This window comes from Arvicola amphibius, chromosome 9 (genome assembly GCF_903992535.2).
Source record: "Arvicola amphibius chromosome 9, mArvAmp1.2, whole genome shotgun sequence".
Lineage (NCBI taxonomy): Eukaryota > Metazoa > Chordata > Mammalia > Rodentia > Cricetidae > Arvicola > Arvicola amphibius.
Window position 1 is genome coordinate 119,172,027 of NC_052055.2, and position 27,857 is coordinate 119,199,883.

Consider the following 27,857-nt stretch of genomic DNA (forward strand, 5'->3'; position numbering starts at 1 on the left):
AGCTGCCACGGCGTCCGTAATCAAGCTAACAGCCACCCTTCCATGTGGACGGCAGGCACTCAAAGTGGTGGAGAGCCGCTCATGAATCTATTAGCTCCTGCACCCTGGCAACAGAGGTGGCTGGCAAGGGCTGGGGGGCCCCCATTTTGCAGATGGAGATGCTGAGGGTCAGTGAGGCTTGCATCCCTCCCAAATGTGACAGGATAGGGCAGCGTGAAAAGCAGGGGCCAGCTCTGGGTGGGGGTAGAGAGAAACTTGGAGCATCGGGGTTTAACAAGAGGCCAGGTTCAGAAGTCCAGACCCAATTGCAAAACCTGGTTCCACTCTTAATCAGCTAAGGCACTTTGGGAGAATTACATCACTTCCCCGGCTCTCCGTTTCCTCATCTGTAAAATGGGAACCATTCCTAGGAGAATATGCAGGAACTGCCTGGTGCACAGTAGCCCTTTGACACAGTCACAGTGGAGGCCTTGCTCCCTCCCCCAGCGTTGCAAGGCCAGAGCTCCTGTGAGACCCAACTTGGGCCTCAGTCTCCCCTTGGTAACCCTGGCTTGCTCTCAAAGCTCCCAGGCTCAGCATTACTCAGGGGAGGCGACCTGTCAAGAGTTTCTAAGAATTGTGAGTGATAGCCTATTTTAAAAGCATTTTATGGCCCTCATATAATTAGAACTAAACTAACAAACAGGTAGGAACCTGGAGAGGGGTGCCTAATGAGGTTGGGATGATGTGGAAGGCATGGGTCCCTGCAGGAGTGAATGGGGCTGCCCAAAGGCTCTGACACAGCCAAGAGGCTAGAAGGCCTCACTGACCTTCCAGGACTCACCCTTCCCATCCTGTGTGGACTGGACTCTTCCTCCCACCCTCTACCTGTCCTTTCTACACCCTCTGGAGCCCAGGGACCACAATGACAAGGGTCAGACTGCACGGCTTTGAAGGGACCCTGTGCACCTCTGAGGCCTGGGATCTTGACCAGTGTCCCAGGTGCCCCCTGAGCATCAGCCCTCCTCCTTCTGCCTATGCCTGTTCTCCCAGCCTGGTCCCAATGTCACCTGTCCTGATGGCATCTGGGACTCCGGCCATAGCTTCACCCCTCTGTGGGCACCCTGCTGGTGGTCTCTACCCTAACTCCAGTCATCACGGGGACCTCTGGCCCCAAGCCTATTCCTTTCTCATCGGGCCTTTGGGGGTGCTCAGCTCTGCCTATTCCAGTGCTTTTATCTTTCCCCACTGGGCATGTTTTCTAGAGTGCCCGCTAGAGACAACGCCTGCCTGTCATCTCCCTGTCCCCAGCTCAGCTGTGAGGCATCGCCACCAGCTACTCCCCGAGATGGGCTAAGAAGGCTCCAGAGGTGCCCTCTTCCTCATTCCCCACAGCCCTGGGTGGGGTTAGGGAGCCCCTCCAGCACGGTGGTTGCACCGTGTGAGTCCAGTGGGTATCTCTGTGGGTCCCCAGCTCAGGAGAGGGGAGGCAGAGCTGATGATCTGGGTGTCCAAAAAAAGGGGGGGGAGTAAATTAGCCTGGCGAGAAGGGAGGGAAGGTGGCTGGCAGGGGGCCTGTGCGGAGGCCGTTATCTTCATGGAGAAAGCAATAAAACCGTGTTCGCTCATAAACGGGCACCACCAGGACCTATTTCCTGCTCAAATAAAATTAAAGGTGATGGATGGAGCCGCAAGCGCAGGCAGAGCTGGGGGCGCTTAGTGCTGAGTGATAGGCTCTGTCCCACGCCTGGCTCCCCGGGGTCTAGGGGCTCAGCCAGGATGCCCAAGCAGAGGTCCCAAATCTTCGAGGCAGCGAACGTGTGTGCCATGCAGGAAGTTGCCGAGGGACCGAGGGCGGGTGGGAAAAATGAATGGACTTGTTTTTCCCCCGAAGGATCTCCAGTCCTCTGCCATCCACATCACTGTGACCAGGAGCACAGAGAGGTCTAGGGATTGCTCCTGACCACACAGCCCCTGGGGTGGCCAACAAGCAGAGCCATGGGGCTTGCCTGTCTTTCAGAAGGAAAGGGCAGGATGGCTTTGCCCTTACTAATGTGTATCCAGCGGACGGAGGTCTTTCAGGCCACTCACCTGCCTCCAGACCCAGGGTCGCATGCACGTGCAGCCACTGCCCAGCTCCCCAGGAAGCCTGGCTGAACAATTAAACAATGAAATGCAGAGACAAAACCCAACCTCCTGGACCGATGCCCGGGTCTGCTAAGCCAAGCTAGCTGTGAGTCTTGGAAAAGCCATGCCGTATCTCTAGGCTTCAGCTTCCTCGTCAATGGGAGGGAAAATGGGGTTCATTGCCTCCGAGAGTTATGGGCAGGAATGAATGAGTGTCTTGCCTGTCAACAGGCAATGTGTGGAGGAATTCTGAGTGAAGGGTGGCTGATCCACTTGGAGCTTGCCTTTTGCAGGTCTTGGTTTGTCTAGAGTAGCCCCAGGAGAGATGGTTGGAGCCTCTCTAGAAGACCAGCCTGAGCCCCATCAGACTGTACTTCATGCTAAGCAGAAGTTCATGTCTGTCCCACCAGGCCACCACCTCCAAGAAGACCCTTTTCATAAGCCTGACCTCGGTCCTATGCTTGGTCTCAGGCTGGTTTCTGCTGAGGACAACGGCCGAGAAAAGGGCTAGGTTCTCGGGATTCCAGCAGTCACCACCTCATTTGGGACAAGAGACTTAAACCTCTCGGGACCCCAGTCTCCCCATCTAGGCAAGCACATCCCCCAGGCAGCAGTTAGTCCAGGACTGAAGGGTTAGATATTCGCTAAGGACCGGCCATCGTTAACTTATAAGATCTCTCTTTGCTGGGCTGGGCAAATGGTTCAGTCTGTAAAGTGTTTGCCAGGTGATGTGAGGACCTCAGCTGAGTCCCACAGCATCCATGGAGAAAGTAGGGCGTGCTAGCACGTGCCACTGGCAGATTCCCCAGGATGCGTTAACAAGGACAGTCTGCAAGGGCAACCCGAAGTTGACCTCCAGTCTCTACATGGAGGACCGTACTCGTGGACTCCACGCCTGTGCATAAACATGCACCTCCACACAAATGAACACACACACACACACACACACACACGTGTCTGGGACTTCTTGCAGCAATAACACTTGTCCCCATTATGTCCCAAGACCCTTAGCATGGGAATTGGGATGGAGCAATAGGCATGTACATTAGCACTGCAGTCAAGGGCACCCTGACCCTCTGCATGGCTCTATGGGAAGAGAATCCCACCAGGTCATACTTTTCCCAGTGTAGTCTCCCCTGGAGGCAGCAGTGGGCTGGACAAGGTCTGAGGGGCCAGCCCACCATGCCCTGAGCACTGCTGCCCATGAACCTTTAAAAGAGTCAGGAACAGCTGAGGTGTCAACTCTAGGACACACACACACACACACACACACGCACGCACGCACACACGCACACCAGGCAATGACACTCCTTGGGTATCTTCTTCCTTCTTCCTATCCCCCATAATCCGCTCCTTCCTCCTGGCCCCTTTGCTGACCACTAGGTCAGAAGGCTCTCATTTCTGTCTTAAGCTGTACCCACCCTTGCCTGCACAGGCATCAGACGTAGGACACCAGGCAGTTCCGACACCTGCTGCTGTTGGCTATCCAAACACCGCCAAAGGGTGCTCCACCCTCCATGGGGCCTGAGGACATTCTGGACTGCAGGAACTGGGTCCCAGAAGAAGGGAGACCATGTCCCATCCTGCCCCAGAGCCCTGGGGACAGGAAAGGGGACACTCACCACTGCTGGCCCAGGGCAGGTACCAGGGGCAGCTGACATTCACAAAGGACCCTGGGGGCCCGTCTGGCCAGCAGGCATAGTCATCAAAGGTTCGGTTGCAGAAGAGGCCTGTAGAGGCGGCAGAGCAGTCCTTGAGTCCCAGGCTGTTACCTATTCTTCCTTCCTATCTTCTCCCCAACCATGGGAAGCTGCTCCCCCAACTTGTGCTAAGCGATCACTGGGCACTGAGCGCTCTCCCCACAGGGCTCACTAGATGAGGAGCACTCTCCCCTCAGGGAGCACTAGACCAGGAGCACTCTCCCCACAGGGCTCACTGGACCAGGAGCGCTCTCCCCACAGGGCTCACTGAACCAGGAGCGCTCTCCCCACAGGGCTCACTGGATGAGGAGCACTCTCCCCACAGGGCTCACTAGATGAGAACCACTCTTCCCACAGGGCTCATTGGATGCTGAACATTCTCTCACAGGGCAGAGACCAAGGAAGGACCCTGTTACTCATCAGGGGCAAGACCTTAAGCAAGTTCCTTAACAACTCTATGTCCTTGGTGGAATGCAGGCATCCCCTGGTCCACAGAGCTTTGTTACAATGTGCTATGTAGAAGAAGGACTATGCTCAGCAGACATCTCCTATCAGCCATTCGTGAGCTGTTCTTCACAGATGGGAGGGAAACCTTCCCCAGGTTGCTGTGATGATCAGGATTTGAACCCAAGTCCAGCTGGCTCCAATTATCTTTAAACCACCCTAGAAACACGCCAAAAGATTTACTCCCACTGGCTCAGTTGGCAAAATGTGTGTCTAACATACATAAGGCCCTGGGTTCAGTCTTCAACATGGCATAAGCCAGATGTAGTGGTCCACAGGCAGGGAATGCTGATGCTTGGGAGGTAGAGGTAGGAGCTAAGAAGTTAAAAGGCATTCAGGGCTACACAGTAAGTTGGAAGCTAGCGTGGGCTACATGAGATCTTGTCTCAAAAAAACAAAGACAGGCTTGAATAAATTTGTCTGATGGGCTTTCAATCTATATACACAATTAAGGAGGGGCGGAGGAGAACACAGAATGGAAAGTGGGGTCCCCGCTCGAGAGGTAAAAGACAGCAAGAAAATAGTACCCGCAAAGCTGCCTGCAGGAAAACTGGTGGGAAGGGGGCAGGAAGGCACTTCATTGAAGACACAGTGTGGTCACCAGGAGAGAGGCCCAGGCAGACAGCATTAGAGAGAGACAAGGAGCCAGCTATGGACTTGATCATCAAAGCCTGCCTGGAGCGGTGTGGAGTGCAGGGTACAGGTGTGAGGGCTCACCCGGACTCACCTGTGGCCAGAGGCGGTGCTTCAATGAGGAATCGCTGGCACTGGCGTCGGTACTCCCGCCATTTCTGCACTGTCTCCGAGAGGGACACAGTGGCGCCCTAAGAGGGGAAGCAGAAATGGAGGCCCCCGTGGCTCCAGCAACCCCTTCCAGTCCTAGTTACCTCCTCCCAGTCTCTTGGTTTCTTAATCTCCAGGGAACTGAAGCCCACCAGTGACTGCCACTTTGAGGATCCAGGCAGGACCTTTTGGTGTGGCTATCCCACCCAGGGGACCGTGCAAGGCTGACGCGTAGAAGTCCCCAGCTTAAGGATTGATGCTTATGGAATTGGGGTGAAGGAGAGGGCAGAGGGAGACCGTGACTCATTCATGGTCCCATCTGCCCTTCATCTACCCTCAGCAAGGAGAGACTTCCTGAGGGATGGGGCTGCATCACAGCCCAGGGCTCCTCCTCTCCTGGTGTTTGGCCACGCAGGAGCTGTCTTGCTTCTAGGAGAGTCAAGAGAAGACTCCATCAAAGGCACACAGCGTCTCGAGAAGCAGAGCTAATGCTAGTACACAGAGCCACCTAGCACAGTGGCTAACCTGCAACACCCAGGGATGCAGGACACCCGAGGATGCAGGATGTAGTCACTCTGAGGGCTTATAAAGAGGCAGAATTATCACCCACTCCCCCTGCCAGACTCAACCACGGCCGGCTGTAGGAGGGCCACAGACCCTCCCATGCCCCAGTGTCTAACACAATGCAGATCTGATGTGCAGCCTGGCTTCTAAGCCTCAGGAGGATAAGGGGTGCTAAGGGAAGGGTGGAGACAGAAAGGTCTAGAATCCTGAAGTTGTGCCTGCAGCAGGACATGTCCTCCTGCCTGCGACAGAGGGGAAGGAGCCTGAATAAGTTCAAAAGCACTGGTTTTTGAGCTCCAATAGACCCTCTCCGCTGAGCACGCCCCCCCCATATTTCTGAGTGCCCCCTTTAGCCAGCCTTGAGCTGAAGTGCCTTTTAATTTTTTTTCACAAACAGCCTTACAGATTATAAATATTACCCATTTAGAAGTGATAGATGTCAAGGTGAACAAAAAGCCCCTTGCATTAAAGCTAGGATTTATACACAATCCAATTTGCATATGAGTGCATGAGTGTGTATGGGTGCACACAAAGAGCACACATGTGCATCATGAATGTGGGGGTCAGAGGGCAGCTAGTGGGAGTTGGTTCTCTCCTTCCAACCACGTGGGGTTCTGAGGACCGAAGTCATTGTCAGACTTGCCAGGAAACACCCAACAAGCCATCTCTCCAGCCCAGAAGTTCACTTTTTGAAACCACAAGATGCGCACAGGTACTGACATGAAATGGCTGATTTTCAGGTGCCTGACCCCCAAAACTCCAGTGCACCTCCACCTCCACCCGCCCCCACCCCCCTGCCCCCGACACACACACAACAGATCTGATGCCTGGGTGAGCTTGCCCTGGTTTGAGCAGAGTCCTAGTTCCTATGACATCACCACAAAACAACACACAGTGACATGTGCTTGTTCCTAGTGACACAGAAAGTTCCAGAAACAGGAGGGGGTCAAGCTTGCTCTGAATGCCACCAGCATCTCTGGAGGAAGTGTGCCGGTGATCCTGCCCTGAAGGACACGTTCTTCTAGGAGCAAAGGTCAGAAGCATTTGTTTGGAGAATAAAAAGAAATGAAAAAAGGAAATCGAATGTGCCAACAGCAAAGGTGGTTTGTGACTGAAGCCACTGCTGAGGGGTGGCAGAGTCATCGGACTAAATCATGGTGGACTGGGGCCACCTCCCCCATGGCTTTTCCTATTTCCCTCCTCCTCTGTTCTCATTGGCCTGAAGGCGGTGGCACAGGTGAGGGCAGGCAACAAGGGGAGGAATCCCACAATGTCTGCTCTTAGTAGAAGTGGCAGAAAGCAGGGTCATTGCTGGGAACTGGGGCAGCAGGTGTGTCTAACCAGGGAGTGAGAGGAGACCCAAGAAACCGGCATCTCCCAAGGAGAGGAAGGGCTGGCGGCTGGAAACAGGACCTTGATGGCCACCAGCCACGAGAGCTGCAAAGAGGCTTTGACTTAGACAATGACTAGGAGCAGAGCGAAGACATAAAACTTAACTTTAGGCCGGGCGGCGGTGGCGCACGCCTTTAATCCCCGCACTCGGGAGGCAGAGGCAGGCAGATCTCTGAGTTCGAGGCCAGCCTGGTCTACAAGAGCTAGTTCCAGGACAGGCTCTAGAAACTACAGGGAAACCCTGTCTCGAAAAACCAAAAAAAAAAAAAAAAAAAAAAAAAAAAAAAAAAAAAAAAAAAAAAAAAAACCTTAACTTTAGACTGGGGCTCTGTTAGGACAGGACTTTGATTCATCTCCCCCTGCCCCCATAGTGGCATTTCATTTGTATTTTAATAAATAAAGCTTGCCTGAAGATCAGAAAAGTAAAACAGCCATACTATGCTGGCCAGACTTACAGACAAGGTAGTGATAAAACACACTTTTAATCCCAGTAGCCACACTAGTTTGCCATAGAAACCAGGCAGTAGTGATGCACGCCCTTAATCCCAAAACTAGAGAGGATTATAAAACAGGAGGAGACAGCTCTCAGTCTCAGTCTCATTCTGAGATTCCTGGAGGCAGGATCGCCATTTTTGGACTGAAGTCGAGGTAAGAGCCTATGGCTGGGTGCTTTGCCTTTCTGGTCTTCAGGTTGAACGTCAACATCTATATGTGAACTTTTGTTACTATGCAACATCCCCCAAAGTCACAGAGTGTCCATCGTAGACAGTGGTGTGTAGAGGAGACGGTGGACAGACCCTGTCCTGAGAGTTCTCAGGCTGTCTGAGGCTGGGGCTGAATGCTTTGCAGGACAAATGAGGTAAGGCTGTGGGTGTATGACCTCAGGGAGTGGTCAGGCCAGGTCTCAGTGCTCGCCTGAGAGGTCATCTAGGGGCTAAGAGGTATAGGAAAGAAAAATGGAGGCTGGCCTAGCAAGGAAGATGATGGGCATTTCAACAGGAAGGCGTGGTGGGAACAAAGGTGTAGAGGTGAGCAGGTTGGGGAATCTATAGAGTACGTCCTGCAAACCCATGAAACCCATGAAAGTTTAAACTCCACACAGAGAACCCAGGTGGAAATCTAGGTGCAGTGGCACATACATTCCTAGTGCTTGCAAGGTGGGGACTGGAGGATCCCTGAGGGCCACTGCTTAGCATAATAATCAAGCTCAGAGAGAGATGAACAGGTCTCAGAGACAGAACCCACCACCCCAGAAGCAAAACAAAATAAGCAAAAAGGTATATGGCTCCAGAGGTCAGGTGTGACCTCTGCCCTCTATACACATGCACACATGCATGAAGGCATGCATGGCCGCAGCTAATGTACCTCATGAACACACATACATCTACACATGCACACCCACAGAGAAGTCAGGGCAAAGAGAATGGTAGTCGAGATAGGGTCTGGGATAAGCCTGGCTGAGTCTGGAGCTACTGGGTGCAACAGGCCCTGGAGCCCAGGGGACAAAGAGGACAGTGGACAGTGAGTAGCCCTAGATGAGGGTCAGATCTGTACTTGGTCCTCCAGCTCTCCCATTATTCAGGTCTGTGACCCTGCACATATTGAAGCTTCTAGCCTCAGCTTGTGTGAAAAGGAGCAACAAGAGTCCGTGCGTGAAGGACCGTGACAGCTAAGCTTCTGTTGACAATGGCCCCTGGCACATGGAAGAGGCTGATCCTGAGAATGTCAGTGTGATGAAGACAGGCTGGAACCCCAAACCTGGCTTCCTGAATCTGGGGGTCTTCCTTCCAAATTCAATAAATTCTCCAGAAGGGAGAAACTAACATAGCTGTCCCAGAGCAGGGACGCTGGTTAGGACGACAGGTCGGGCGCCTCGGGGGCCAGGACAGGCTAATATTTCCAAGGACCAGCGCTTCTGGAGTACTTGAAAAAAAGGTGGTCTGCTGCCCAGGTGGAAGGGACAGTCAGGAGGTGACGTCCCTAGAAGTAGGAAGAGATGCAGGATGGAACACCAAGGAGCTCGGAGCCTGCAGACACTGCTCACCATCTGCTCCATCCACAGCCTGCATCCTGGCACAGGGCACCCGCCGCAGGCTCGGCATGAGCATGTGCACCAGGGCTTCTCCTTTGCTGGGAACCATTTGGGTTGAGGTGTAGGAGAAAAGAGGGCTCAGTCTCACCTGAAGAGGGAGGAAGGAGAGAAGTGGGGGCCCTCAGAAGGAGCAAAGAGGGCTAGAGCCCCCCAAGGTTTAGCCCTGAAGATTCTCTGCCATTTTCTCCTGGGACGACACACTTTTCTTAGCCCGGATCACGCTTCCATTTGCTGAGCCCTGTATTTTTGTGTCCGTGTTTTATTTCCTTAAGGCAGCTGAGAAGAGTGGCAGGGCAAGGCAAGTTGCAGGCATCGTCTCTCAGACTCAGGTACCTTGCCAATACCCCGCAAACCCTCAGGGATGTTCCCAGCACTGAGACCCTGACACAGAGTCTTCTATCCCCACAACATCACACACAGACATCAGGCACACAGGCACATGCTGAAACACTGACCAACACACACACACACCTGACCCACGCAACCACACACATAAACACTGGCACAAACACAGTACCTCTCTCCTACATAGACACACATCAGAATATTCCACTCACTCATCAGGCTGGCTTAGCAATCCCATACCCTCCCCAAAGCACAGTATAACAGGCAGGATACCCTCCCCCCTCCTCTCTCGCAGACACGTGATTACTTGCTGATGTGTTACTGTATATATGGTGACTCTCATCCAGGCTGTCCTGAACAAACATACTGAGAAACGGGCTTGTACACCTTGCATACCTATCTCCCAATCTATCTCTATCTCATATGCATATCTCTCTCTCTCTCTTTCTCTCTCTCTCTCTCTCTCTCTCTCTCTCTCTCTCTCTCACACACACACACACACACACACAGAAATTCACCAAAGGACAGGTGCACTAAATGAAGGACCTGCTTTTCCTCAGCACCAGGCACTGGAGGACAGGATGTGTTGTGGTTTCTTGGCTGCTCCTGGCCGGCCCTATGCCGGGTCCCTGTCTGGAAGGAAGCCCAACCAGGGACAAAGTTCACCCAGGCCAAGCCATAGCCTCAGCCTCCACTGCCCTTTGCTGGAGTGCAGAGGCCAGGGGCTTCCAACATTCCTGCTCCAGGCTCTATTATGCAGCCTGGGAACAGGCCGGGTTCCAAAGGACAGCTCTCCCAGAGGCTGCCATTTCAATAAATGCTTTACTCCCCTCGTGTCCCTCCATCCCCCCAATAACAGATCCTGCGGTCCCTGTTTACTGATGAGAAAACTGGGGTTTGGATCATCAAGGGTCCTGCTGAAGAGCTAAGATTAGGGCTGACACCAGAACCCAGTTCCATCTGGTTGGAACTTCAAGTGTCAAAGTTCTGCCCATCTTTTCGATAGCCCAGCTCCCCTGTGGAGTGTCCCTGGGTAGAAAGGAACAGGGAAGAGGAGTGGTCCTTCCCAGAAACCATGCTCAAGTAGCCCAGGTCACATTTTTCAGAAGGCAGGTCAGCCATCCCTCATCTTGCAAGGAAGTGTAACTTCTGGCCTCACCAGACCTGCTCCCTCATCCTTCCTGCCCCCCAGGAGGAAGGTGTGAGCAGAGAGCTGAGGCCTGCAAGCTTTGTTTCCCAGTTCCTAAGCTGCTGGACCACATCGCCTAGGGAACCCTGTTTCTAAGCACTCACCTCGCCATGAGTGACATGAAGGGAGACATTCTAATCTTGCTGACCTCACCGACAAAGTGTAAACCACAAGGTTTCCTTTCAAGTCTCCCGTGTGTTCATGAGGTCGTATCGGAATGATTGCAATCTAACCTCAAAGCTGCCTGCCACCCGGACCTCTGCTGCAGTGGGAGATGTCAGTGCCCCCAGCAAGGGCGCCCCATCCAAAGCACTAGCATGCCTCTTCGCTGGCTGCCTGATTTTTCTGCCACCCAGGTGCTGCTATGAACCAGGGCTGCAAAGTAAAACGATGTAAGGAGGTTCAGGGAGCCTAACACTTCTGGGCAAGGGGGTTTAGGGGAGAAGATGGGCAGGCCCCAAGTTTGGCCCTCTCTGCTCCCTTATCCCCAACCTGATCTTCAAACTTGGCCTGCAGCAGCCTTGGAGCAGGAAGCTCCCTGCTCCCCCACTTTCCAGGCTCCCAAGAGGGAACTCAGCAGTGGATCTGCAGCTGTGGCACTGGAAAGATCCCAATGTCACCAGGAAAGCCATGGCCTGTGGGGGAACCATGAGGACGGGGCCAGGGCCTGAGGAAGGTGTCTCTTGGGATCAGCTGGCCCTGGAGAACGGGGAAGAAGGGAGAGGATTCAGCGGGAAAGGGACTTGAGGGCTGAAACAAGGCTGGCATCTTCCTGGGAAGGCACATCTGCTCACAACTAGATTCTCAGCCAGGGTAAAGTTTGCCCCTCTCCCATTTCAGACCAAGTTCAAGCCTATGCAGGCCCACTCCCCAAAGGTTTCAGTCCTTTAGGTCTGGCTGTGGACACAGATGATGGGCAGAGTATTCATTATACAGGACACTGCACAGGCCTGAGCCTCTTCTGCTCTGGGGTATCCTGGCACTTCCGAACAACCACCCTCCCCTCAAGCAGCTGACCATCATGCCCAGGGCAGGGCAAGGGCCTGGGGCAGGACACACAGGCAGGACAGAGAAAGAGCCCGAGGAGAGTCCTCAAGAGTTCAACTGCAACCTATTCTTTGGGGACTCTAAGGAGGTAGGATGTTCCTATGTGTCCCAGTATGTTTTCTGGTGGGTTATTAATCAAAGGGGGCCTGGAATGGGTGTTAGTGGAGCCTGGTTGATTCAGAAGGAGCAGGGAACCTGCTGCATGCTTGCTGCAGAGGCTGGGGTGGGGGTGGCAATCCAGTGCCACCTGGGAGGTCATCAGGAAGGACAACAAGCTGCCACTGGCAGGGTCCCTGGGGCTATGAGTCAAAGACTGTAACAAGGGGCCAAGAATGGGGGGAAGGAGCTAGGTTTCCACAACCAGGCCTTTTCAGCCCTCCAGAGATTCCTGGGCAACCCCCTCCACACACAAGAGAACAGAGAACCCGAGTGTAGGGAGAGGCACCACAGGGGTCCTGGGTACAGAAGGAAGGCAGAGGGCCGGTGGGTTTTGGAAAAAGGAGTTGGAAAAGTGGTTAAGAAGGACAAAGATGCGTCGCAGAAGTCAGAGCAAGGCAACCGCGGGGCAGCTGGTGCCCTGGAAGAGGAGCTGTGGCCGAGAAGTGGGGCGTCTTGTCAGGACGAGCGTAGTCACCTGGTCTCCATTCCCCACCTGGGCCTCCCAACTCCTCAGTCCCTTTCTCCCTTCAACCTTGCACTTCCCCTGTCTGGGGTCCTGGAGTTTCGCTCAAGTCCAAGGGCCCCTCCGCTAGCCCCAGCGCCCGCAGAACACCGCAGCATCCCCCTCCCGTTTGTCGCCGGGGTCCCGGGGGCTCACCTGGGGGCGGGGACCGGCTCTGCCCACCGCCCCGAGCAGCAGGAGCGCCAGGCGCAGCAGGCTGGGGGCGCCGGCCATGGCGGGGCGCTCAGGACTGGACCATAGCTGCCACCTGCGGAACCGCGCGCCGCGACTGATCCCTGCCGGGCTGCGGGGGAGGAGTCCGATGTGGGGCCGCCCCGCCTGCCCGCGGGAGGGACCGGGCGGGGTCCCAGACGTCTTCCGCCCGGGTCTCTGGAGGCCAGGGGGCCGGATGGGCCACCTATGTCCCGGGCCAGGAGGTGCCTGACGCTGCGCTCCCTGCCGGCACCACTCAGGTTTAGGAACCGCAGGAGCAGAGCCACCAGCTCTGAGCGCCCGCGGTGCTTGCGCCTGGGTAGCTCGCTGCGACCAGTGGGGCCCGCCTCCCACCCCCGCACCCCATCTCCTGCAGGCTCCCCCTCAACTAAGGAAAGCCACGCCCCCACCAAGTCAGTGTTTCGGAAAGGAAACTGAGGCTGGGGAAAGTGTGGGATTGGTACAAGGTCACCATGTGTACCAGATTTCTCCTGGAAAGTGTATCCCACTGGCTGCTAGTGACTGGGGAAGACAGATCCAACGAGTGGGGCCACCTACTAACCCAGTCCCCTCCTCATCCCAAGCCCAGCCTTAGGGGCAGGCCTGGGAGTCAAGGCTGTGGGGATTGGGAGAAGATGCAAGCAGGGTCCTCAGGTGCCCTTCTATCTGGAAACTTTAGAAATTGCAAGGTGAGAGGGTTGAGGCTGGAGGCCTGTCTTTCTAGAACTTTCCGAACGTTCCCTATCTGGCCTTTGCAGCCTCTGGGCTCACTACTTTCTATACCCACTGCACAGGTGGGATCGTGAGCGTCCTGACTGGTATTCCGTGTGCATGTCACTGTCTTCCTCTTTGTGCAGACTCGTGTCCGTCTTTTCCCCACCTTTGCCCCTGCCTACAGAACAGGTGGGGGGAATTCAACTCATGAACAGGCAAGAGAGATAAGGACAAGAGGACACCTCTTCCCAAGAAGGAAAGTTGAGTATGGCTCTACCCTCCCCCCACTCCTGTCCTGGACCTGCCTGGGGCTAATCTGAACCACTCTAGAAGAAAGGGAGATACTGAGCATAGTGGTACCTCTTGGAGAACACAGAACTTCCCAACAGCCTGAGGGACAAGGAACTACACATCCAGACTCCATCCTCGGAGGGAGACAGCCAGGAGGAGGAGCCTGCAGGCTCCATTGGGGATGGGGGGAGATGGCGCCCTTCTGGCTGCCTCTGACTCCTGAGTCCCTTGTTCTCACTCCACCCAGAGATCAAACAGGTTCCCTCTGTGTGCCACACAGGCTTAGGCTGTTGAGGTGTCATAATAAATAAAATACCACCCCCAAAAATTATGTAACTGGAACTTTATGGAAAGCAAGGCTGGAGGTTCAGCTAGCTTGGAGTGAGTAGCCATTCTCTGACCATCAGGGTCTCCAGATATTTTGGGTTCCCTGGTTCCAGGCATCTATCTAAATGACACAAAGTGGCTTGCTCTAGACCCAATCATGACATCCAAAGTCTACTCCGCAAGAAAGAATCAGCTGATTACCCACAGGGCCACATCCTAACATACCAACCATCAGTTCTGCACCTATTGGTCAGAATTTATTCCCATAGTCACCACTAGTTCCAAGAGAGGCTGGAAAACATACCTCTTGACCAAGATGGCCTCAAACTCACAGAGATCCACCTGCTTCTGCTTTAATCCCAAGTGCTGGGATTAAAGACGTGTGCCACTACCTGGCTGTGGGCACAGTTTGTAATGAGTCTATTTCTGTACCATCAGTTAGCCTCCAATTAATAACATAGAGACTCATTATTAATTATGAAAGCTTGGCTTTAACTGGGGCTTGTTCCTAACTACCTCTTATAACTCAAATTAGACCATTTCTATTCATCTATGTTCTGTCACATATTACCTATCCTGCTGCTTCTATGTCTCCTGGTGTCTCTCAGGAGCCTAGATTCATCTCCTACTTCCCCTCTCTCTCTGCCCGGAAGTCCCGCCTATACCTCCTATCTAGCCATTGGCCAGTCAGCTTTCTATTACCCCGGTCAGTGTCTTAGTTAGGGTTTACTATTGCTATGAAAAGACACCAAGACAATGGCAACTCTTAAATAGAAAATATTTCATTGTGGTGGCTCACTTACAATTCAGAGATTTAGTCCATCGGGGCAAGGAGCATGGTGGCACGCAGACAGATGTGGTGCTAGAGCTGAGAGTTCTTACATCTTGAATCAGAGGCAATAGGAAGTTGACCGACACACTGGGCAGTATGCTGAGTCTATGAAACCTCAAAGCCTACCCCACAGAGACACCCTTCCTCCGGCAAGGCCATACCCACTCCAACAAAGTCACACCTCCTAACAGTGGCACTCCTTATGAGATTATGGAATTATGTGGACCAATTACATTTGAACTGTTCAAACTACCACACATAGAAAATACATCTTCACATAGTGTACAAATATCCCACAACAAGTTAGTGTATTTTTTGTTGTTGTTTTGTTTTTGTTTTTGAAGGCAGGGTTTCTCTGTGTAATAGCCTGGAACCCACTTTGTAGACCAGGTTGACCTTGAACTCACAGAGATCTACTCACCTTTGCCTCCCAAGTGTTGGGTGCTGGGATTAAAAGTGTGCAACCACCCAACAATAGTGTATCTTTTATTACTGTCTTCTTTCCATTGCTAATAACATCATAACCACAGATTAAATACTTTCTTTTTTGAGACAAGGTCTCTATGCCCTGGCTTTCCTGGACCTCTCTATGAAGATCAGGCTGGCTTCAAACTCAGAGAGATCTGCCTGCTTCTGCCTCCAAAGTGCTGGGATTAAAGGCATGTGTCACCACTGCCCAGCAAGGCTGAGTACACTTTGAAGAAAATATTATTTTGGACCCTGATTCTAGTGTAAGGATAAAGAAAAGAATTAAAGTTGATGGCATTTGATGTGGAATTTCCCTGTATATGACGTGATTAACATTAATGAATAAAGGAACTGCTTTGGCCCTATAGCAGAGCTATAGGGGAACAGAGCTAGGCAGGGAAAACGAAACTGAATACTGGGGAAAAGAAGGGTGGAGTCAGAGAGAAACCATGGAGACAGATGTGCTGAAACTTTGCTGGGAGGCCATGACACAGATTAATGGAGATGGGTTAAATTAAGATGTAAGAGTTAACCAAAAAGAAGCTAGAGCTAATGGGCCAAGCAGTAATTTAAATAATACAGTTTCTGTGTGATTTTTTCAGGGCTAAGTGGCCAGGACCAACAAACAGCTTCCTTACTACAAATTGGCGCCTGATGTAGGGCACTACATCCACATAAAAACCCGAGAAAGCTTAAAAATTGATTCTAGACACAAAAGAACAGAATTAAGCATGGTTTGCTAGCGGCAAAGTGTTTGATAAATGTATGTAGGCTTGGGAGAGAGAGGAAAAAGAGTACAGAGAATTATAAAAAGCAGTAAATGGCTTTTTAAAAAATAAAACAAAGCCAGGCAGTGGTGGCGCACGCCTTTAATCCCAGCACTCGGGAGGCAGAGGCAGGCGGATCTCTGAGTTCGAGGCCAACATGGTCTACAAGAGCTAGTTCCAGGACAGGCTCTAGAAACTACAGGGAAACCCTGTCTCGAAAAACAAAAAACTAAATAAATACATAAATAAATACATACATACACACATACATAAATACATAAATAAATACATAAATAAATAAAAAATAAAACAAAGTCTTTAAAGAGACAGAATACAGACAGCCATAGATTAAAGGAGTAAAGATAATAAAATAAATATTAAACTTGTAAGAAAAGTAATAGAGTAAAAATAAGCCACATAAAGATGGAAAATTCACAGGGAGTCTGGATTATGTATATTATTGTGTTATCTTTGAATTTCTTGACTGCAAAGAGACATTTGATTCTGGGGACTGCTAAACTAAGCCAAAATATATATTTCAAAGGTATCTTGAATTTAAAATTGAGTCTAAGAATATGTTGCTTTGGAAAAGAGGTTCTTCTTTTATTTCCACAAAGGATGAGAACCTGTGAATTGCTTTCAGACTAATATGGTTTGATGGGCCAAGAACCCCTGAAAGGTTGCCTTGACCACTCCTCAAAAACTTACTACACCCAGTAAACAGGAGGAAGCAGTTTGGACAGAACTATGCCCATATTCCCAAATATTGCTTGTAAATGTTCTTTTACATTTAAATGGGGATATTCTATAGAGATGGATACTTTGCATTGGTATGGATCTTGCTTTACTGATACAAATTTAAGGTCAATTTTGTTATACTGTGTGTATGTATTTCTGATCTTGATTAAGGTATTATGTTTGTGCAGCTCATTTAAAAATGTAATGTATAATTAAGAAATATAGGTTAATAGATAATCATCTATAATAGTCAAGCTTGTAGTCGTGTTAGGTTTTCTAGATATATAGAGATATATTTCAATTAGATAGGTAATCTTCAAGCCTTTCAAAGACTACAGAATAGGGCATTTAAAATGTTTTAAGAACTTAGAACTTTTCATGACAATGAGACACATCTGCTCCTGGCAGCACCAGTCTACTTCAAGAGGAAGATGGGCACTAAAGAGGCTCCTTATGGAGTTGGTTAGCCATTTGGGCAAGAAACTGCTTTTGCCTGGACTGCTTGATGGATTGGACATGCAGGACCTGCAGAGAAATGACTGCTGAACTTGCCTAAAGGTGAGATGGTCTTTTGGGGTTCCTGCTTCATAAAAGAGACTGCCAGACATTCTGCAGGACACAGAAGAAAGTGACTGACAAACTGCCAATATAGGTGGACCTGTCTTTGAAATTTACTGCTTAATGGGAAAGTCTGCCAGATACTAAGGGCCTGTAGGCTGAAGATAGATGCCCCAACAGTACAGAAGAAACTTGGGTGACTGTCCAGGCAGTGAGATGTCTCTGTCATTCCTAGAGTTTTGGAAGTTGTTTACAATGTACTTCCTGTTTACTTTGGTAATATTATATCCTTCTGGAGTCTTTGATGGAGTTGAAGAATTGATAGGAATAGCTTTCCTTAGTTATAATAAAAGATAAAGTAGATGTAAATATTGTAACTATAATTTTTGCTTGATACTTGTTTTGTTATCTGTAATTTTGCTATGTTGAAGTTAAAACCTTCCTTTTTATTTAAACAGAAAAGGGAAGGTGATATGAGATTTCCCTCTGTATGCTATGATTACCATTAATGAATAAGGGAACTGCTTTGGGCCTATAGCAGAGCTATAGGGGAACAGAGCTAGGCAGGGAAAAGTAAGCTGAATGCTGGGAAAAAGAAGAATGGAGTCAGGGAGAAGCCATGGAGCTGCCAGCAGAGACAGATGTACTGAAACTTTGCTGGTAGGCCATGACCTCATGGTGATGCATACATTAATGGAGATAGGTTAAATTAAGATGTAAGAGTTAGTCAAAAAGAAGCTAGAGCTAATGGGCCAAGCAGTGATTTAAATAATACAGTTTCTGTGTGATTATTTCAGGGCTAAGCATCCGGGAACCAACAAGCGACCTCCTTACTACAGGCATCCTTCATCACAGTAGCCCGAGTGGCAAAAGGTATCCCACAATGACAGATAGGGAGTTCTCACTATACCTTACCACGCTGGCTTTGAGAGTGTGGGGGCTTAATCTTGGTTGTCAACCTGAATAGAAGCAATGCTCCCATGAGGAACTTTCTTGATCAGAATAATTGAAGTGGGAAAAAATGAATGAAATTTATGTCCTGGCAATGCTGGAGCATGCTTGGTGGTTCTGTTGAACTTGTCAACATTGGGTTTCAAGGTCTAAGTTGTTGAGGATGACTGACCAGGTGTCTGCCTCAAGAGGGCACCAGATCTCATTACAGATGGTTGTGAGCCACCATGTGGTTGCTGGGAATTGAAACCAGGTCCTCTGCAAGAGCAGCCAATGCTCTTAGCCACTGAGCCACCTCTGCAGTCTCCATGCCACCATATATATATATATATATTCATTTTACAAGTTCCATTCTTCTAGAGAACTCAGAGAGCAAACCCACTTCTGAAACAACCCACTAATTCATCATCCCTAACTGTGTTAGCTATTTCCTTGTTGTTGTGACCAAGTTCCTGACAAGAAGCAAAGGAAGAAAAGGTTTACTTAGATCCTAGACTGAGGGGAGGCAAACCATCTCCAGGGAGGGGCATTTTGGGGTAGGCATGATGACAGGGGCAGCAGGCGGTTGGTCACATTGTATCCCTGTCAGCAGAAAATGATTGTGAAGGTTTAAATAAAAATGCCCCCCATGGGCTCATATATTTGAATGTTTAGTCAGCGCTGCTTGAGAAGGATCAGGAGGCGTGGCCTCACTAGATGACATGTGTCACTGGGGTGGGCTTTGAGGTTTCAAAAGCCCCAGCCAGACCCACTGGCACTCTTTGCCATACTTCTGAGGATGTAGGACTTTCAGCTGCTTCTCCAGCACCAGATCTTAATGGACTAAACCTGCGAAACTGTAAGCCCCAATTAAATGCTTGCTTTTATAAGAGTTGCCATGGTTTGCTGCCCTTAGAGTGGAACAAATTTGGAGGGGTGCTGCCCTCCCTCAGGAGTCCCCAGATTCCCACGGTAGATGCCTGTCAATCAAGTGCCCAATGTTGGCTTTATTTCCTCTCTTGGTTCATTTTCTAATGGTGTGGGTGAGGGGCAAGAGCTTCTTGGAGCTCACTTTCCAGATGAGAATAAGGCATTTGTGGTTGTACCCTCACACCAGCCTCTGCACCTGGGGTGGCAGTCTGCCTGCACATGGAGAGGCAGGGTCCCTGGTTCCCCCTTTAAGATCGGATGATCCAGCGGTTTCTGTGTTTGCTGTGTTTGTTTCTCGTCTCAGCACGCACCATCCTGGGACTTAGGGGTGTCACCTTCTCCATGGACCAAGGGAAGCTGGGGTCCAGATGCAGGATTTTAGCACATCATACTTCCAATCTGTAACCAGGCTCCCTCCACTTTCTGTCTCAGGATGATACGGTGAGACGGGGTCCCCTGCCCTTCTGCAGCCATGGTTGTTCCCTTAACAGTACACAGGACATTTAGGAGGACTCATCTCCCTAGCTCCTAAGGTACTTCTGAATAGGTCAGAGGTCAAATCCCTTGCTCATAGCAATCTGCTTGCCGTGGTCAATCTTGTTCGTGTGACTAGTCTTAGAATCACCTAGAAATAATTGCGCATGTCTGTGAGGATGTCTCCAGAGAATCTGTGCTTTAAGGATTTTTATGTGTGTGTGTGTGTGTGCGTGTGTGTATTCGAGCACATGCTGGAGCAGGAGTTACAGGTAGGTGTGAGTTGACTGTCATGGATGCTGGGAATGGAGCACCTCCTATCCTCTGGAAGAGTCAGTAGCAAGTGCTCTTAACCACTGAGCCATCTCTCAGGCCCCTCCAGGAGGATCTCAACTGAGTGAGGAGAGTCACTGTGAAGGAGTGGCTCCGGTCCATGAACAAAGGCCCCGAGTTACACGAGTTACACGGAGAGGGCAAAGTGAGCTGTGCACCAGCATTTATCTCTCTTGGCCTCCCAGCCGAGGGCATTTACGTCCCTGCCGCTGCCATCACAAAAGAATGCTCTTTCCACATAACCGAGGTAGCCCCACGCTGGGAGCCAAAATCAGCCCTTCCATCCTTAAGTTGCTTTTTGTTAGTGATTTTTGTCACATCCGTGAGAAAAGCACCAAGCCTGTGTTGGCTTTCCCTCCTGTGCCAGGGTCCTGGAGGATTAACCCTCTCAAGTCCTTATCTCATTTGTTCATAAAACCATTCTTGGTTTCCACAATGGTTGGGAGCAAGTCCTCCAGACTCATTAGCTCCAAGGAGGCGGCTGGAGCCTGTCCCTGCCTCCTTCTCTCCCTATCCTCTCAATCCTGCTCAGGCCGCTCTCCTGCACACACACCCGCCTCTGAGGTCCCCTTATTCTTACCTATCTCCCACCAAGGCTCCTGGTCATGCCTCAGACCCTAGCTCAGGTAGCCCCCTCCCCAGAAGCCCATTCTTCACCCCGTCCCTCTGTGTTCTTTCCGTCAACACAGATGCTTGCTCCTAACGGCAGCTGTAGCTCAGGAAGGCTGCCCTACACACATCTCTCCTAGGATCCCCAACTCCCGCCCAGACCCAGAGCCTCCGTGCAGAAGTCACCATGTTCGGGCTCCATCACGTCTCATTTCCCAGGGCTCTTGGTCCTTTCTGTCACTACCACCATCAGGGCATGCGGAATCATTACAGTGACGGAAGTGTCCTGCCATGCTCCCTGTGCTCCTTAGTTTGTTCCCCTATGGACACTGTGCATCTCAGTTCTCAACCTTCCTAATGCTGTGACCCTTTAATACAGTTCCTCATTTTGTGGTGACCCCCAACCATAAAATTATTTTCATTGCTACTTCATAACTGTGATTCTGCTACTTTCATGAACTGTAATGTAAATATTTGTATTTTCTGGGTTTTGTTTGTTTGGTTGGTTTGGTTTGGTTTTTCGAGACAGGGTTTCTTTGTGTGACAGCTCTGGCTGACCTGGAACTAGCTCTTGTAAACCAGGCTGGCCTTGAACTCACAGTGATCTGCCTGCCTCCGCCCCCCCCCCCCAAATGCTAGTGTTAAAGGGATGTGCCACCACTGCCCGGCAATATCTGTGTTTTCTGATGGTCCTAGGTGGCACCTGTGAAACCGTCAATCGACCCCAAAGGAGTTGTGATCCACTTGTTGAGAACTGGTCAGTATCCACAGCAACTGGCCTGGGAGTGCTGTCCCTATCTGTATGGTTTTCTGGTAAAACTGCAAGCCCTTCAAGTGAACACAGACCTCACTCACTTGCAAATCTCTAATATCAGCACAGGCTTCGCCCATGGCAGGAGCTTGTTGCAAATCGCACGTGGGGATCCAAGCATTCTGGAGCTGCCTGGTATGCAGCAGGTTAGAAAGTTCCGAAACCCTTACTAGAGATGGATGGGCTGGGAGAGAGGGCAGAGTAGCCCCGAGAACACACCATCCTTTCCCCACAATGCCAGCACTCCGTCCTAGAGCGGGAGAAAGGATGACTCTCTCAGGATGGAGATCTGAATGGATGAAACACTGTCTGCTAATTAGTGAGAATTATGAGGGGATGGGGCTATGGATCAATGGGCAACGTACTTACCTTGCAAGAATGAGGATCTGAGTTCAATCCCTAGGACCCATGGAAAGAGGCAGGGGTGGTGGTGGAGGGCTGCGGAGGCAGAGGATTTCTGGGCTCACTGGCTAGTCAGTCTAGCCTCCTTGGTGAATTCCAGGACAGTAAGAGACTTTTTTCCTTTTTCCTTATTTTCTTTCTTTCTCTCTCTCTCTCTCTCTCTCTCTCTCTCTCTCTCTCTCTCTCTCTCTCTCTCTCTCTCTTTCTCTCTCTCCCCCTTCCTTCCTTCCTTCCTTCCTTCCTTTCCTTCTTTCTCTCTTTCTTTTTTCTTTTTGAAGATCACAGAGATGGCTCTATAGCCAAGAACACTTGATGCTTTTGCAGAAGACCTGAGTTTTTGTCCCAGCACCCATATCAGATAGTGTACAACAGCCTATAACTGCAGCTCCAGGGCATATGATGCCCTCTTCTGGCCCCCATGGACAACTGCACTCACATGAGCATGCACACACACACACACACACACACACACACACATACATAAACACATACACAACTGAAAATATATCATAAAAATATAAATGGCTCCTGAGGAACAGGACTGCAAGTCCTCTGGCCTATATACACACATACTCACACACGCACATAGAGAGAGGGGCAGAGAGACAGAAACAGATACAGAGAGAGAGAGAGAGAGAGAGAGAGAGAGAGAGAGAGAGAGAGAGAGGCAGGCAGACAATAACCATAAACGAAAGCAGCTACTGCCTATTGGGCGCTCTTGAGGGCTCTGGTCTCACACAGCACCATGAACTTGTATTGCCATGCCCCCTTTAGTGATGAGACACCCATGGTTCAGGTACCAAAAGCTTCATGAGAGCAGAATGGCAACCCACAACCCCCAAAGCTGCTCTGTCTGGCAGCTTGCACCTAGCAGCCCCCACCCCGCCAGCTGGACTGGTGATCACCTCCCCACGGCGAGCTCCTCCTTCCACAGCCCAAAGTGGCAACACCTGCTCCTCACCCTCAGGCCCCAGGCTTCTCCAGAGGCCTTGGAAGGCGGCTCACCTTCCATGAAGATAGCCCTCAGATTGCCCTCAGAAATGTGAATGAGAGTGACCAGCCAGTGTCCCTGCAGCTGAGATGCTGGCAAGCCCTTCAGGCTAAGAGCAGACCACCCATCCTCCCTGTCCCTACCCAGGAAAGCCCCACCTTCTGCAGGAGGAGCCTGGCAGGAGTTGAAGCAGAGCTTTCTACTGAGGAGGGGGCTAGAAAGAAAAGAAGAGGAGAGAGAAGCTAAGGGTGTCGTTCGTCCCAAGTTACATCCCAAGAAACTCACTCACTTTCCCCTAAGTTCAAGACCACATTTGCCTCCTAAGCGACAAGGTGCGGATGGAGCTGCCGTCGTCCAGCCTGCTATCAGCACATGCGCAAACATACTTACAGTGCCTACGGATCCTAGAGGCTGATGTCAGCGGTTCAAATCTAGACTCGTCAACATATGTACAGAGCCTAGAGGCTGACAGTCATAGGTTCAAATCTAGACCAGCCATTTCCTGTGCCTCCGCAACTTCTGATTCTGGCCCATTGTCTGTGAAGTGTGGGTTTGATAAAGAATACACTCACTGAGCGCTTTCTGGCCTCAGGCTTACCACCCAGCTTGTCACCAGGAACCTGAAGATCTGCCCCCTAGGGGACACAACATTGCAGAGTCCAAAATCCACCTTCTGCTTGCTGCAGCTCCTGAGCATAGGGTCTGGTGACAAAAGATGGCCCTGCAGGCAAAGGCTTCACTCTTCCACCTCCTTCAAGAAAAACCCCTCCCTCCGGCCGGCACCACCACTGTCCCCTGCTCAGAGCCACACAGTTTTTACAAATGAGGGCGCTGAACGGCTAAGGAAGAAACGTAACATGGCTTGAGCAATTGGATGAAAACCCACCTAGCCTGCACCCCCACGGGCCCCCACAAGCCACACTGATCCCACTGCAGAAAGGTTTCACAGTCACAAGCAGCCCCTGCCCAATGCACCAATGAAGTCCTTAGCCAACAGCTGCCTAACCCTGCAGTTATACCTGCACCCTCCATCTCCTCTGCCACCAGTGCCCCAAGCTGTGCCTGGGCGAAGCAAGGCAGCGGGTGTGGCTGCTGAGCCCCGAGGGCCTTAGCCCATAGCTCTGTCTGCCAGGACCCCCGGTTCTAGCAGACAAGGAGACTTGCCTTACTTAAGGGCCCTTTCCCCTGCTATCCCAGTGCGCTGACATCCTCATTGCTCCCCACTGCCTGAGTCAGCCAAGCTTACCAGGTACTGGGCCCTGTCCAGCTCCTGGCAGACAGCAGGGAAGATTTACCACCTCTTGAGCTACAGTGATTATTGCTCTCTTGAGGGGCTGCGGCAGGCTGTATTTTCAAAGTGTCAGAGCACCGTTTGCAAAGGGGACTCCTCTGTTGAGAGAAGTCAGCGAGATCGCAACCCCTTTGGGGTTGCGGGGGCTCGAGCTCCAGAAGCACGGGGATCTGCCTGCAGTCACTTAGGAAAGTAAAGGCCGAGTTCTTGTAACTCTGGACTAAGGGAGGAATTGGAAAGCAAGAGCGGAATAGCTCCTGTCCCTTTTCCAGACGGATGCCCTAGCCAGAAACGCCTCAGGCCGTCATCTGCTCCCAGAGTGCAGAGAAGGTGACAGAAAACCCAGGGGACAAATGGGACCTGGTTGATGAGCCAGAAAGCATCCCCTGAGGAGATGGTCAAGTGCCCTAAGTAGGACTTGTATCTTCCTTTGGACAAGAAGAAAGTCCAGCAGAACTGGCTGGATGCTCCCCAGTTCTGGACACGGCACGGTGGACTTTAGCTTCGGGGGACAACCATAACAAGGCAGCCCACAGTGTATGGCCTAACAAGAGACATTTCACCTGGCTGGGAGTCTGAGAGTCAGGTCTTTCCTGTGTGGCTCCTGAGACCTGCGAAGGAAGGGTCTACTCTAGGTCTCATGGGTTTCTCAAAGCCTTCTTGGAGCAGAGCCTCCTACCAGACTCCCACTGGATGGGACCACAGCAATCCACTGGGATTTGGAGGCTAGAGAGCTGGGAATGTGACCTTACATACAGGGCCACAGTTAGTGTGGGCAGGGGGCCCTTCTGAAGATCCCCTCAGAGCAGCCGCCATTAGATGGAGAGGGTTCTCACCCCAGGCTTGTCTGCTCCTCACTTCTGTCCCAGGTTCACATGATCAGAGAGGCACTGTGGCTCTGTGTCACTCAGCCCCCAGGCCTACAAGCAGGCTGGGTTGTCCTCACCCACCTGGCCTTCCTCTGTCGCTCGTCTCCCGGGTTCTTCACGTGTCTGCCCTTTTCTGCGGAAGGAGAGGATCCAGGCAGGTGCGATAGAGCCCATCGCTTTCTCTTCCCTGAAATAAAGCTCTTATGGGAAAAAGAGAACACACCACACTTCACACATCCAGAAGCCAGAGGGAAAAGTTGTGTTGCAAGGAGCCTTCTCCTCGGAGCCTGTCAGCCTCCTCTAGGCTGAGAAAGCCGCTGTGACCAGGTGAGAAAAGAAGCCAGTGTCAATCTGAGTGAGAACTAAAGGGGTTTCCTCAGCCCACAGCTCTGGTCCACTGAGACGCCATTGCAGAGCCCTTGAAGTGTTTCGTCTTCAGGGCGTAGAACAGCTCTGGCCTTGGCAAGGGGAACGAGGACTGAGCTTCACAAAGCTACTAGAAGGTTGAGAAAGGTCAACATATAGATTTACCTGTGTCGCCCAGGTTCAGGAAGGAGGAACTCTTGGGCAGGCAGGATCCCAGCACCAGGAGACACTAAAAGGGAAAATATCGGCTCACGATCCCCAAGACCAAGTTCTCAACACAAAGGGGATTTATTTGCCCCAGAGGGACAAAGGGCAGGGAATAAGAGACAAAGACAGGGGATAGAGAAAGAGAGAAAAGGGGATGGGAACAAGGGAAAGGGGGCAGGGGTATTTGTCCCAGAAGTCAAAGGACCATTTCTGGATGGTGAGGAGACAAGATGTGACACATGGGAAAATAGCAATTTATGAAGGTCCAAGGCAAAACCCCATGTTAGGCTGAGGTGCTCCATTTTAACTGGGCATGCTAATTAGGGGAACCAAATTAAATTAGGGGCCTTTGATGCTGGACTTAATACTTTGATAGCTGGACCTTGATAGTCAGCCTCAAGAGGAGGAAATGGTCAAATAAGGGAATAGACCTTGGGGGCTAGCTTTAGGAAAGTAATCTAATGGTTTTTACCAAAGTGGAGGGTATGGGGGAGAAGAGCAAGGCCTGCCAGAGCTATGCTTGCCACACTCAAGCTGGCCAGACTCCCTTCAGATACTCATCCTGGAGCCTCTGAGTCACCTCTGCATCTGTGGGAGTGTGGGCACACATACACAAGTGTGGGCATATGTGTGGAAGTCAGGAGACAGCCCTGAGTGGGATCATTCTTCTGGGGCCACCCACCTTTTGTTTGGTCGTTGTTTTGATTTTGGAGACAGGGTCTCTCTGTGTAACCCTGGTGGGCCTGGAAGTTGCTTATGTACCTCAAGCTGATCTTGAACACAGAGATCCACCTGGCTCTGCCTCCTGAGTGCTGGGATTAAAGGCATGCGCTACCATGTGTGGATCTATTTTTTAAAATAAAATACTTTTATTTTTATGTGCATACATGTTCATGCATGCATGCATGTGTACGTGTGTGTGCACACATGCATGTGTGCGTGCTTGTGTGCGTGCTTGTGTGTGTGTGTGTGTACACCTGTGGATTTGAGAAGAGAGCATTGGATACCCTGGAGCTGGTGCTACAGGCTGTTGGGAGCCACTAGATGTAGGTGCTGGGAACTGAACTTGGATCCTCTGTAAGCACAGCAAGCTCTTGACCACTGAGCCATCTCTCCAGTCCACCTTGTTTGTTGGAAAAGGGTCTCTGAGTGGCCTGAGGTTAGCTGGACAATAAGTCCCAGATATCCTTCTGCCTCTACCTCCCCAGCACTGGAATTGCGATCAGATACGGCCATGCTTAGTCCCCTCGCCCCAGGGAATTATACTCTTGTCTTTCTGCTTTGGTAGCAAGCACCTCACAGACTGAGCCATCCCTCCAGCCCTGGTCTCTTTGCTTTTCCTAACCAACACAGGCTGATTAAATTGCCTCCCTGACTTAGGCATGAAGGACATTTGATGAGCCTCTCTTTCCCCCTTGATAAAAGAAAAACAAACATAGACAGTGACTCCCTGGGGTGTTTGCGCCAGCTCCTCTCAGCAGCTGGAACCCCCAGGACCTTGGCCTTGGTTTTTAGTGTAGATTCAGTCTTGTCAGCCCAGAGTCCAGTGGGAAGTGAAGTCCCACCGCTACCCAAGACTGACCCCACATTTGTCTCCCATGCTCTCTGCAGGAGCACAACCTAGAAAGAAGTTCCCATTCTTCCCCCTGGTGTCGTCTCCTGGGCCACACTGGCTTGTGCTGTGGCCATGGGTCAGAAGCCCATGTTGGCCTGTGACCGTCAAAGCTCTTGGTCTCCTGCTGTTACTCAGGTCTGACCACTAGTCCTAGCCCAAGGGGACCGGGCCATCTACCTCATCCCTTCCCTCCACAAGGCCAGCCTCAGAGTCATTTTCTTCTGTTTTAAAGGTATCCGCCCCACCCCCACCCCTACCCCTTGCACTCAATGCCTTGGTTTCTGGCTCATTTGCCTAAAGAGATGGCAAACAAAGCTGATGAGCTTCTGCAGCACCTAATGGCTCAGGTGCCCACCCTTCCCCATCCTGCTGCTCCTGGGGAAGATGCTGGGTGACTCCTCAGAGGGTTGACTCACAGAATTAATTCCAAACAGGACTGTTTCCTAATGCGGAAAAAAGACCAAAGCTGACAGTGTCAGGAATGAGGGAGAGGTGCTGGAGGGGAGACCTCCAGACTGCTGTGGCTCAATTTTGGCTGGGGTCAATCCCAGACCCCAGATCTTGTGGAACAAGCCATGTGGGTCCTGAGGATTGAACTCAGGTCAGGAAACTTGGTGGTAGAGGTCTTTACTTGCTGACTCTCTCTTTCCTGTGTGTCCCAATGGCTGGTATATTATTGGTGTGCACCATTATACCTGGTTTATTAGCCCAACAACTGGCGATCTTAATAATAGCTAC

General features: G+C 51.1%; 1 protein-coding gene across 1 annotated transcript in view; it reads right to left on the bottom strand.

Annotated features, from left to right (window-relative positions):
* Glp1r (glucagon like peptide 1 receptor) overlaps positions 1–12,617 on the bottom strand; it is a 34,970-nt gene extending 22,353 nt beyond the window's left edge. The window contains exons 1-3 of the mRNA XM_038343359.1: positions 12,540–12,617; positions 5,038–5,134; positions 3,729–3,836 (exon numbers count right to left, since the gene is read on the bottom strand). Coding sequence (XP_038199287.1) covers positions 3,729–3,836; positions 5,038–5,134; positions 12,540–12,617 — 283 coding nt within the window. The remainder of the gene's footprint in view (positions 1–3,728; positions 3,837–5,037; positions 5,135–12,539) is intronic.
* Positions 12,618–27,857: the final 15,240 nt, after the last annotated feature.